Source organism: Macrobrachium rosenbergii, chromosome 8 (assembly GCF_040412425.1).
Source record: "Macrobrachium rosenbergii isolate ZJJX-2024 chromosome 8, ASM4041242v1, whole genome shotgun sequence".
NCBI classification, from domain to species: Eukaryota; Metazoa; Arthropoda; class Malacostraca; order Decapoda; family Palaemonidae; genus Macrobrachium; species Macrobrachium rosenbergii.
The window spans coordinates 30299846-30312643 of NC_089748.1; the positions used below are offsets into that span (position 1 = coordinate 30299846).

Consider the following 12798-nt stretch of genomic DNA (forward strand, 5'->3'; position numbering starts at 1 on the left):
TTTGTCAGCAAGGGACTTTTGAAAGCTAAGGAACTTTTGAAAGCAAAGGACTTTTGGAATTAAAGGGATTTTTGAAAGCAAGGAACTTTTGAAAATAAGGGACTTTTTAGAGCAAAGGGACTTTTGAAAGCAAATGGACTTTCGAAAGTAAAGGGACTTCTGAGAGCAACAGGACTTCTGAAAGCGAAGGGACGTTTGAAAGCAAAGGGACTTTATAAGCAAAGGACTTTTGAAAGCAAAGGGACTTTTGAAAGTAGAAGGACTTTTGAAAGCATGGGACTTTTGAAAGCAAAGGGACTTTTAAAAACAAGAGACTTTTGAAAGTAAAGGTACTTTTATAAGCCAGGGACATTTAAAAGCAAAGGGACTCATGGAAGCAAAGAGGCTTTTGAAAACAAAGGGACTCTTGAAAGCAAAGGGACTTTTGAAAGCAAAAGGACACCTGAAAGCAAATGACTTTTTGAATTAAAGGGGCTCCTGAAAGCAAGGGGGATTTGGTAGCAAAAGGACTTTTGCAAGCAAGAGACATTTGCAAGAAAAAGGACTTTTGAAAGGAAAGGGACTTTTGAAAGCAAAGGGACTTTTGAAAGCTAGTGGAGGTTTTGAATCAAAGGGACTTTTGAATGCAAAGGGACTGTTGAAATCAAAGGTGAATTTTGAAAACATTGGACTTTTAGAATCAAAGGGATTTTTGAAAGCTAAGAGACGCTTCAGAAGCAAGTTGACTTTTGAAAGCAAAGGACCTCCATTACTTACGTCGATGCTCCCGATACGCGTCGGGGAGATGTCTCCCATGCCGAGCAGGTAGACGTACACGTACTGCTTGAATTCGTATTCCTCGGCCGCCACCGCTGCGAATTGGACTGTAGGGATGAAGGGGTATTCTTATCTCCTGCTCGCTCGCTCCCTCCCTCCCCCTCTCTCTCTCCCCAGATCCAACGTCTCTCTCTCTTCTCTCTCTCTCTCACGAAATAGGAAATAAAAACTAACTCTTAAGAGCAGAGGACTCTCTCTCTCTCTCTCCCCACATCCAACGCCTCTCTCTCTCCTCTCTCCACATCCAGAGTCTCTCTCCTCTCTCCACATCCAGAGTCTCTCTTCTCTCTCTCTCTCTCTCTCTCTCTCTCTCTCTCTCTCACGAAATAGGAAATAAAAACAAACTCTTATGAGCAGGGAAGGGCTCTCTCTCTCTCTCTCTCTCTCTCTCTCTCTCTCTCTCTCTCTCTCGTTCTGAAACATTCATTCTTTTCCAGCCAGATTTCTTCTCTCCCCATGTACCTGTTACCATTTCGCTCCCTAAAGTTTATCTCTCTCTCTCTCTACCTCCGATGTCTCTCTCTCTCTCTCTCTCTCTCTCTCTCTCTGTAACATTCTTCCCCAGTCAGATTCTATCTCTCCATGTACCTGTTACCACTTCGCTCCCTCAAATTTCTTTCTCTCTCTCTCTCTCTCTCTCTCTCTCTCTCTCTCTCTCTCTCTCTCTCCCTCCACCCCCACCTCCAATGTCTCTCTCTCTCTCCTCACGCGCATCAGAAAATTCTTTTTTTTGGCGTTATGAAAAAATGCTTCATATGACATGCTTATCATTAGACATCATGTGGTGTTATCTCTCTCTCTCTCTCTCTCTCTCTCTCTCTCTCTCTTACGAAACTACGAAACGAAAACTCACTCTTATTAGCAGGGAAGAAGATATAGAGCGTCGACCAATCGTCTGAGTATTTGTCGAAACATTCGTTGACCGCAAACTCGGACGGGCTCGGAAGGATAAGTTCCTTGGCGTTGTAAACATTCGTCGTCACTCTCTGTTCGATCTGCAACGACAGACTGTCGTCACTGCTAGTAATTAAATCACTTTATAAATGACTTTGCAAGTAATTTCTTAAATGTCATTGCAAGTCGTTTCATAAATGTTATCGCGGGTAATGAGATACAGATATAATTTTCATTTGTAAAAAATTATGATGAAAAATAAATGTTAAGTTTCCACACATTTTGATTTCTACAGTTGATTGGTCATATTGTTGTTTTACACATACACACACATACATACACACACATATATAATATATATGTATATGCATGTATATATATACATAATATATATATATATATATATATATATGTATATATATATATATATATATATATATATATATATATATATATATATATATATATATATATATATATATATATATATATATATGCATATACATATATATTTGTTTATATATTTATATATAATATAAATACTGTATATATTCATATTACATAAATAATAAATAATGGATATATATATATATATATATACATATATATATATATATATATATATATATATATATATATATATATATATATATATATATATATATATATATATATATATATATATGTTTGTGTGTGCCTGTGTGTACATTTAAGTAAGTGCATCAGCAAATCCATATTCTCTCGTGGGCATATAAAGCATTTACAACCTACATCTTCATATTTGGAATAATTTCCCATATGTCCGAAGGAATTAATTTCAATTCAATTCAACACCACAAAATGAAAACTCAATACGTTCTCTTTTCCCTTATCAAACGTGTCTTTCCAAAGATGAATTAATTTGATGAATTAATCTGAAATGAAGAAAGTTATAGAAACCTGAAACATTTACTTCAATTTTTTTTAAAGTCAGAAGATTGAATGAGAGAGACTTACTGTGCTTGGATCAGTTCGGTTGTAGATAAATACATCGCCTCTGACTGGAATCAAGGTGGGAATTGGTGATGATTCTTTCCCCTGTGGAGTGTAGAAACATTAATTGCTATTGTGGTGTCAAAAAATATCGAGTACTCTTTAGAGAATATTAATAATTATGGAATATTCTTCAAAGACTATTACGTACCATGTGGGGGGTAAATAAATATGGAATGTTCTTCAGAGAATATTCTACAAATACAGTCTTGTGGAGTATAGAAATATTAATTTCCATATTTGCGTAAATATATATGGAGTCTTCTTTCTTGAACATTAATAAATATGGAGTATGCCTTAGAATATATTCTGGTATGTGGAGTATAGGAAAAAATTTTTTATATACTGGTGTAAGAAAACATGGAGTATTCTTCAGAAAATATTCTGATATGTGCAGTATAGAAATATTTATTTCCATTTTGGCGTAAGAAAATATGGAGTATTCATTAAAAAATATCAATAAGTATGGAATATTCTTTAGAAAATATTCATAAACATGGAGTATTCTTTAGGGAATATTAATAAATATGAAGTATTATTTAAAGAAAATTTTGTCTTGTGGAAGACAGATGTAATAGTTGCCATATTTGTGTAACAAAATATTGAATAAACTTCAGAGAATATTCAGAGAATACGGAGAATTCTTTAGAGAATATTCTGCCATGTGGAGTATAGAAATATTAATTGGAATATTGGTGTAAATAAATAAGGAGGATTCTTTAGAGTATATTCTACCCTGTGGAGTATAGAAATGTTAACTACCGTATTTGTCTGAGAAAATATGGAATATTCTCTAGAGAATATCCTGCCCTGTCGGAGTATACTGTAGAAGTATTAACTACCGTATTTGTCTAAGAAAATAAGGAATATTCTCAAGAGAATAAGATTATACTGTAGAAGTATTAACTACCGTATTTGTCTGGAAAATAAGGAATATTCTCAAGAGAATATCCTGCCCTGTGGGGTATAGACGTATTAACTACCGTATTTCTCTAAGAAAATATGGAGTATTCTCTAGAGAATATCCTACCTTGTGGAGTATAGAAGTATTAACTACAGTATTTGTCTAAGAAAATATGGAGTATTTAATATCCTGCCCTGTGGAGTATAGAAATATCAATGGGCAGTCAGTCATGCCCCCAAGAGGAGGGATTTGGGGGGGGCGCTGCGCCCCTCGCGAAAGCAAAGTAGTGCCCTTATGCTTTTAGCTCATTCAGGAGGGCTGACTTGCTTAACACTTGCTGTGAATACAAACGAGCGTGGGCCCTCGTGGATCGATGCCCAGAGCTGGGGAGACGGTTCTGGTAAGGACTGGGGAGGGGGTGGGGGTGAAGGGGGTAGGATTTTTGTGGCCCTACACACAAGAATACAAGGGAATTCAAAGCAGATCTTGTATCACCTCTGTAATGTTTCCTGTAAAGCAACTGGAACCTCGGAAGTTCCAGCGAGGAAGCGACTCATTACTACTCTAAAACAATTCTTGTATTTTAATGGTTGGCTTATATTTTTATCTATCTATTTATCAACTTCTTGATTTATTTTTTTGTGTAACTGATATCTCTTCTCTCTGTATCTCCTATTATTACCTTCTGTTACTTTCTAATGAACCCCACTTTACTCTTTGGAAGCTTTAGAATTTCAAGTCAACATGGCCCCTGTGGTGGACTTGTTCCTTATGAACAGGGTTCTTCATCTTCTGTAGATCTACAGTATAATAATAATTATAAATGTTTTGTTGATCAATTTGCTTCTTTCTCTGTATATGAAGCTTAATGAGGTTCCAGAACTCGGTTATTTATTTGTATTATACAGACACGAACGGGGCTGTCTGACTGCCTTTGCAAGAGAAGGTGAGATGGCGTTTCCAGTTCCAGCGGCCAGACTCTTCGGAGTTTGTGGTGAAGTGGAGTTACAAAAGACTTTTCGGTTTAAAAAGGCGTTTATCTTAGTTTCCCCTTCTCGTTATTTCCCCTCCCGGAGACAATGGAAAACGCTTTTTCGTCGAAAGTTTTCTTTTTGGCGTGGCAAAAACGGCGATAGGTGAACGATTGGGAGTTCTGATTAGAAATTTGAAAACAGGACAAATCAAAAAAGAGACGAATGTTTTTAGTTTTCTGTAGAAGAAAGCTATTGTGCCAGCTTTGTCTGTCCGTCCGCACTTTTTTCTGTCCGCCCTCAGATCTTGAAAACTACTGAGGTCAGAGGGTTGCAAACTGGTACGTTGATCATCCACCCTCCAATCGTCAAACATACCAAATTGCAGCCCTCTAGCCTCAGTAGTTTTTGTTTTATTCAAGGTTAACGTTAGCCACAATCGTGCGTCTGGCAACGATATAGGCCAGGCCACCACCGGGCCTTGGTTAAAGTTTCATGGGCCGCGGCTCAGACAGCATTATACCAAGACCACCGAAAGACAGATCTATTTTCGGTGGCCTTGATTATACGCTTTACAGAAAACTCGACTGAGCCAAAGAAACTTCGGCGCATTTTACTTGTTTTATTATGTTTTTTGTTCTTCTCGACAAAAATAAAACTGAAGAGTCCGTTGTTCCGAACTTTCGCTCCCAAGTGTTCATTTTTTTTTATTAGGAGTTTAGGAAACAACTACGCAACGAAAAAATGATTCAGCCAAACTTGAACCTCACGCCATCTTATAGTTATCGGAAAGTCAATGATCAATCTGGAATGAGTGATTTCTCTGCAATAAAATGATTCAGTATATTCATGTTGCGTGGAATTCCGTGAAATATATGTATATATTTTTTCGTTGCTTTTATTGCGCAACAACATTCAGCTGTTTCGTAAATTCCTAATATTAAACGGTAACACTCGCGAGCGAAAGTTCGAAACAACACATCCTTCCGTTTTATTTTTGTCGGGAATAACAAAACATATAATAAAAAAAACAACATTGGTCTATTTTTCTTTTCCAGATTTCTGATTTCTAATCAAAACCTCCTCCCCCGCCCAAATCAGTCAGCTGACGCCTTTTTTTGCGACGTCAAAAAGAAAAGCTTCGATAAAACACGCTTTTAGTGTTCTGTAAATGAAAACTATTGAGATGAATTTGTCTGTCCGTCAGCACCTTTTCTGTCCGCCCTCAGATCTTAAAAACTACTGAGACTAGAGGGCTTGAAATTGGTATGTTGATCATCCACCCTCCAATCATCAAACATAACAAATTTTAGCCCTCTAGCCTCAGTAGTTTTTATTTGATTTAAGGTTAAGGTTAGACATAATCGTGCGTCTGGCATTGTAGGACAGGCGTCTGGCAGAAAACCCGATTGCTCGAAGAAACAGGCTTTCAGAGGGGAGAATGAAAAGGGGAACGCTGACTTGAGCTCCATCTTGCCACAGACTCCAAATTCTGAAAAGGCTGACTTGAGTCTCCACGACAGGAAGACAAAACAAAAGTGTGACGGTTATAAACAAGTAAAAAATGGGCAGAAGTTTCTTCGGCGCAATCGAGTTTTCTGTATGAGCTGTGGGCCTGTGGTGGCCTGTCCTATAGCGTTGCCAGATGCACGATTATGGCTAACCTTAAACGTACAGCGTATAATCAAAGCCACCGAAAATAGATCTATTTTTAGATGGTCTCGGTATAATGCTGTACGAGCTGCGGACAATGAAACCTTCAGCCACGGCTCGGTGCTGGCCTGTGCTATAGCGTTGCCAGACGCACGAGTAATGGCTAACTTTAACCTTAAGTAAAATAAAAACCAGTGAAGCTACGGGGCTACAATTTGGTGTGTTTGATGATTGGAGGGTGGATGATCAACATACTAATTTGCAGCCCTCTAGCCCCGTGAGGAGCAATAAAGGACCTCTGGAACTTTGGAGAAGTCTCACCCTTACCTGCGTGAAGTAATATTCGAGGACAGCCTTCGGCAGAGTTGCGACGAAGTCAAAGTCCGGGTCGGGAATATCCGAACGAGTTGAAGTGAAGAGGTCGCTGTAGAGGGATCTGGACCCCCGCGGGCCAACGTAGGCGTAACTTTCGTCAATGTGGAACAGCTCGTTGGGACCAGCCATCACTCCAAAACCTCCCATGCCATCTGTCAAGAGGAAACGCCATGTTTAATTACACTTCTTTTTCTGTTCATTTATTAACGTGTTAATTATTTTTTTTAGTAAGTGATCTCTTCTTTCTGCATTTCCTTCTGCTACTTCTTTCAAAAGAACGCCACAATATTCTTTGGATGCTTTATAATAATTTATAATAATAATAATAATAATAATAATAATAATAATAATAATAATAATAATAATAATAAATTATCTTTTTTCTTTTTTAAAAAGTGATCTCTTCTTTCTTTATTTCCCATTACTTTCTGTTACTTTTTTCTAATGAACACCATATTCTTTGGAAGCTTGCATTTTAAGTTAATGGCCCCTGTGGTGGGCTAGTTCACATGAAGAGGGTTCATCTTCTGAATAATAATAATAATAATAATAATAATAATAATAATAATAATAATAATAATAATAATAATAATAATAATAATAATAATAATAAGAAAGTATTCTCGAATTTCTTGTCAATGGCCAGTGTGGTGGGCTTGTTCCATATGAATAGTGTTCATGTTCTGAATAATAATAATAATAATAATAATAATAATAATAATAATAATAATAATAATAATAATAATAATAATGAGGTAAAAACATCTTTTACGTTTAGTTTTGTCTAGTGAATTAAGACATGCGAAATTAAATAAGGAAATAATGCCAACAGAAGCATGTATAGTTCATGGCATCAAAAAATCATACAGGGATTAATTATTACTTTTCAAGGGGAAACTTTTCTATGTTAAAAATATATACTTAAAATTAAGAAACAAAAATAATACTGCATACATAGCAGAGTTGCCTTAAATCATAATTGTATTAATTAGAGTTTATAAACATACAGATATACCTCCTGTGTTTCTAAACTAAATTTATTTAGAAAGATTCATATATATATATATTATATTATTATATTATATATATATATATATATATATATATATATATATATATATATATATATATATACGAATATAAATAGGTCCATAAAACACTATTTGAACGTTGCAACCATATATTTCGAGAGAGAGGAACTAGCAACCATGATTTCTCTATAGGTCTACCAGGTTGAATATGATGGTATAATCGCCCTAGCAACTTCAAAAATGCATTTTATGGAGCATTTAAAAAGAGGTCCCTTGAATTATACTGTGAGCAGAGAGGACAAAATGGAGAGACACAGAATAAAATGATTAAAGGAAAGGGGTTCCTTGATAAAAAGTGAATGAGATGGAAGAAGGAAGGACAGAATGTAGAAGTGAGTCTTTCAGATATCGAGAGAGGAAGACCCTCTGGATAAAAGGCTTTAAAAATTGGGGCTTTCAGGTATAAAAGAGGAAGACCCTCTGGATAAAAGGCCCTAAAATTGGGGCTTTCAGATATCTAGAGGTCTACCAGGTTTTAAAAATGTGGGGCTTTAGGTATCTCCTAGGAACTCTCAGTAAAATTGGGGTTTTCAGATTTACAGAGGAAGACCCTCTGGATTAAAAAAAAATTGGGGTTCCTATCGAAGAAGATCTGGATAAAGAGGACAAAATGGCTTTCAGATATCTGAGAGGAAACCCTCTGATAAAAGGCCTTAAAAAAGGGGTTCTTTCAGATTAAGGGAAACTCTCTGGATGAAGGCCTTAAAAATGGAGATATCGAGAGAGGAAGACCCTCTGATAAAAGGTCTTAAATTGAGTCTTTCAGATATCGTGAGAGGAAGACCCTCTGGATAAAAGGCCTTAAAAATTGGGGCTTTCAGATATCGAGAGAGGAAGACCCTCTGGATAAATGGCCTTAAAAATTGGGGCTTTCAGATATCGAGAGAGGAAGACCCTCTGGATAAAAGGCCTTAAATATTGGGTCCTTCAGATATCGAGAGAGGAAGACCCTCTGGATAAATGGCCTTAAAAATTGGGGCTTTCAGATATCGAAAGAGGAAGACCCTCTGGATAAAAGGCCTTAAAAATTGGGTCTTTCAGATATCGTGAGAGGAAGACCCTCTGGATAAAAGGCCTTAAAAGTTGGGTCTTTCAGATATCGAGAGATGAAGACCCTCTGGATAAAGGCCTTAAAATTGGGGCTTTCAGATATCGAGAGAAGAAGACCCTCTGGATAAAAAGGCCTTAAAATTGGGGCTTTCAGATACTGAGAGAGAGGAAGACCCTCTGGATAAAAGGCCTTAAAATTGGGGCTTTCAGATATCGAGAGAGGAAGACCCTCTGGATAAAAGGCCCCTAACAAATTGGGGCTTTCAGATATCGAGAGAGGAAGACCCTCTGGATAAAAGGCCTTAAATATTGGGTCCTTCAGATATCGAGAGAGGAAGACCCTCTGGATAAATGGCCTTAAAAATTGGGGCTTTCAGATATCGAGAGAGGAAGACCCTCTGGATAAAAGGCCTTAAATATTGGGGTCCTTCAGATATCGAGAGAGGAAGACCCTCTGGATAAAAGGTCTTAAAAATTGGGGCTTTCAGATATCGAAAGAGGAAGACCCTCTGGATAAAAGGCCTTAAAAATTGGGTCTTTCAGATATCGTGAGAGGAAGACCCTCTGGATAAAAGGCCTTAAAAATTGGGGCTTTCAGATATCGAGAGAGGAAGACCCTCTGGATAAAAGGCCTTAAAAATTGGGGCTTTCAGGTATCGAGAGAGGAAGACCCTCTGGATAAAAGGCCTTAAAAATTGGGGCTTTCAGATATCGAGAGAGGAAGACCCTCTGGATAAAAGGCCTTAAAAATTGGGTCTTTCAGATATCGAGAGAGGAAGACCCTCTGGATAAAAGGCCTTAAAAATTGGGGCTTTCAGATATCGAGAGAGGCAGACCCTCTGGATAAAAGGCCTGAAAAATTGGGACTTTCAGATATCGAGAGAGGAAGACCCTCTGGATAAAAGGCCTTAAAAATTGGGACTTTCAGATATCGAGAGAGGAAGACCTTCTGGATAAAAGGCCTCAAAAATTGGGACTTTCAGATATCGAGAGAGGAACACCTACTTGATAAGAGGCCTCAGAAACAGACCTTCAGACCTCTTGGCCCGTAGTCAATAAAATGAAAAACCGTAGTAAGAACAAGTTTAATGAGGAGACCGTTTAATAGAGAGAAAACCTCCTTTTTTGGAGAAATACCAGAGTCTTTTAGATTTGGAGAGAGGAAGAAGACCCACTGGATAAGAGACATCAAAAAGATATCTACCGACCTCTTAGCCTATAAACATTCAAAGAAAAACGTATGTAAGAACAAGTTTAATGAGGTGACTTATTAAAAAAAAAAGAAAACCTCCCTTTTCTTAGTGAGGCCTCAAAAACTCACCTTTAGACCTGTTAGCCTATAATCATTCCAAGAAAAACCTGTGTAAGAACAAGACTAACGAGGTGACCATTTAATAAAGAGAAAAACCCATGACGTAAAGAAATACTAGAGCTTCATTTTAATTCTAGAGGAGGGAGGGAGGGATCACGCCATTACTCGGGATGAAAGAAGCGCGCTCCAGAAGAGGTCAGCAAACAAGGCGAGAGCCGTTTAATCAAGGTAAGTACCACGAAAAACACGTATTCTTCCCGTGGAGCCATTTCTAAACTCGTTTCTGAATCTCGTGAGGGTAAAATGACGTATCTCCAACTGCTCTTTTTTTTGGTAATGGGTAATTTAGGTCCTCCAATTGCCTGCCCCTAAGTGTTGATTAGGAGAGCTCTCTCTTTCTCTCTCCCTAATGAAGAGGGAGGATCTAATTACCTTACGGGTGTATTGAAAGGTTTCTCTTTGCTTTGTAGCCGAAGATATTCAAGATATACGTTTTCCTGAATCATTTTTTTTGTGTGTGTGTGTTTTTAATTCTTTCCGTAAATAGTTTATTAGTTATCCTCTTTTGTATAGCAATTTACAAAGAATAAAACTGGACCACGCAGAGAAAGGAAGAACTTGCTAAAGAGTTCGTTTGAGAGGGATGGAACCTAATTAGTGGTGCACACTGTGTCATATTTAAGTGTATTCAGATGTATAGGTATATCTTTTGCTTCGTGTACACATACAAACATGTACACATACACGACACATACAAATATAGACAAAGTACATTTATACATATGCAGACATATACACAAATATACACATGAGTACTCATTATGGGAGAGTTCCGACAGTAAACATGTAATATTGAAGGTAGCTTCCGAATCCACTTGATTATAAATTTCAAAGAAAGGCTCAAAAAGAATTTCTTAAACAAAATAACTAATGGCGTTTCACTAATACTTCAAGATGTTTAGACTTTGTAAGTGGAAAACAAGACTTTGTAAATGAAAAGCGAGACTGTATAAGTAATAACAAGACTTTGTAAGTTAAAACAAGACTTTCAAGAGAAAAATAAGACTTTGTAAGTGAAAAATACGACTTTTTAAATGAAAAAAGGCTTTCTAAGTGAAAAGCCAGACCTTGTAAGTGACAAACAAAACGTTGTAAACGGAGAACGACTCTGTTAGTGACAAACAAGACTTTTTAAGAGAAAATATACTTTGTAAGTGATCTCAAGACTTGAAAAACAAGACATTAAGTGAAAAACGAGACTTTACAAATTAAAAAAAACTTTGCAAGTGAAAAACAAGACTTTTTAAGTGGAATACAAGGATTTTTAGGTGAAAAACAAGACTTTGTAAGTGAAAAGCAAGATTTTGTAAGTAAAAAACAAGACTTTGCATGTGAAAAAAAGACCTATAAGTGAAAAAACACTTTGAAAGTAAAAACTAGACATTGTAAGAGCAAAACAAGACTTTTTAAGTAAAAAAAAAGGGACCATGTAAGAAAAAAAAAGATATTAAGTGAAAAAGAAGACCTCTTAAGTGAAAAAACAAGACCTTGTAAATGAAAAACAAGATTTTACAAAAAAAAAAAAATCATGCCTAAATCATTTTGTGAAATATCTTGATCATTCTAAAGGCTTTCTTTGGTATTTGTTTTATAGTTTAAAAGGCAAGGCACCTAGGGCTAACTTGAGACACCAAGAATGTGATTTTTTAACACACAAAATCGTTTACCCGTATACAAACATTAAAACACAATTACATACATTAACACACACCAGCACAAATACGGAACATGCAATGGAATGGAAAATAAGATTTAGTCGAAAGGCGAAGCCCTGGGACCTATGATGATGAGGTCATTCAGCGCTGAAAGGGAAATTGAGAAACAGAAAGGTTTATTTAAAGGTGTGGCAGGAGGGAGACCATTTGCATTAGCACTATGAAACAATTTTTAGGCGAGAGTTCAGGAAAGTAGGATGGAGGAAAGAGAATATGAACGGAGGTACAGTCGAAGGAATGAAAGGGGTTAAAGTAGCCAGGGCCCTATGGATGGGATGCTGCAAAGAACCTTAAGAAATAATGCCTACAGTGCACCGCCTGAGGCGCACTGATGGCACTACTCATCCCCTGCTGCAGGGTGAATACGGAAGATGAATACGGGCAATACTTACCGTATCTTTCATCGAGGCTATAATCCGGAATGAACCCCCGTTTACATTTGCCGTATACTCTGCTGATGGCATACTGAACACCTGTTCAAAGAAACCTTCATTAGTTAATGCACATCGGTTGAGTGATGCTAAAGAATTAACTACGAAACTCTAACACTTTTTTTTTAGGAGTATACCAACTCCTCACTCTGAACAACAATGCCTGAATATTATATATATATATATATATATATATATATATATATATATATATATATATATATATATATATATATATATATATATATATATATATATATATATATATATATATATATTTTATATATCTATTGCAGACATAATTGTCTTAATGGTGAGCAGATACATTAGATTGATGGAAGGAAATGATACCCCAAAGTTTACTTTACAGGTATATTTTCCCCGAAAATGCTTAGAGTGGCTTTCCTGACAAACTGTAAGTGAACAAATAAATAAGTAAATGAATAATGTTTATTTGTGCAGTTTTCTATACCGGTAACCTTTGTAAATCTAAT

The 12798-nt window shown here is 36.6% G+C and overlaps 1 protein-coding gene across 1 annotated transcript in view; it reads right to left on the minus strand.

Moving 5' to 3' along the window:
• The window catches only part of LOC136841097 (uncharacterized), an 86997-nt gene that overhangs the window by 25273 nt on the left and 48926 nt on the right, over positions 1 to 12798 (minus strand). Inside the window, exons 9-13 of the mRNA XM_067108144.1 lie at positions 12266 to 12346; positions 6598 to 6797; positions 2707 to 2787; positions 1670 to 1811; positions 757 to 863 (exon numbers count right to left, since the gene is read on the minus strand). Coding sequence (XP_066964245.1) covers positions 757 to 863; positions 1670 to 1811; positions 2707 to 2787; positions 6598 to 6797; positions 12266 to 12346 — 611 coding nt within the window. The remainder of the gene's footprint in view (positions 1 to 756; positions 864 to 1669; positions 1812 to 2706; positions 2788 to 6597; positions 6798 to 12265; positions 12347 to 12798) is intronic.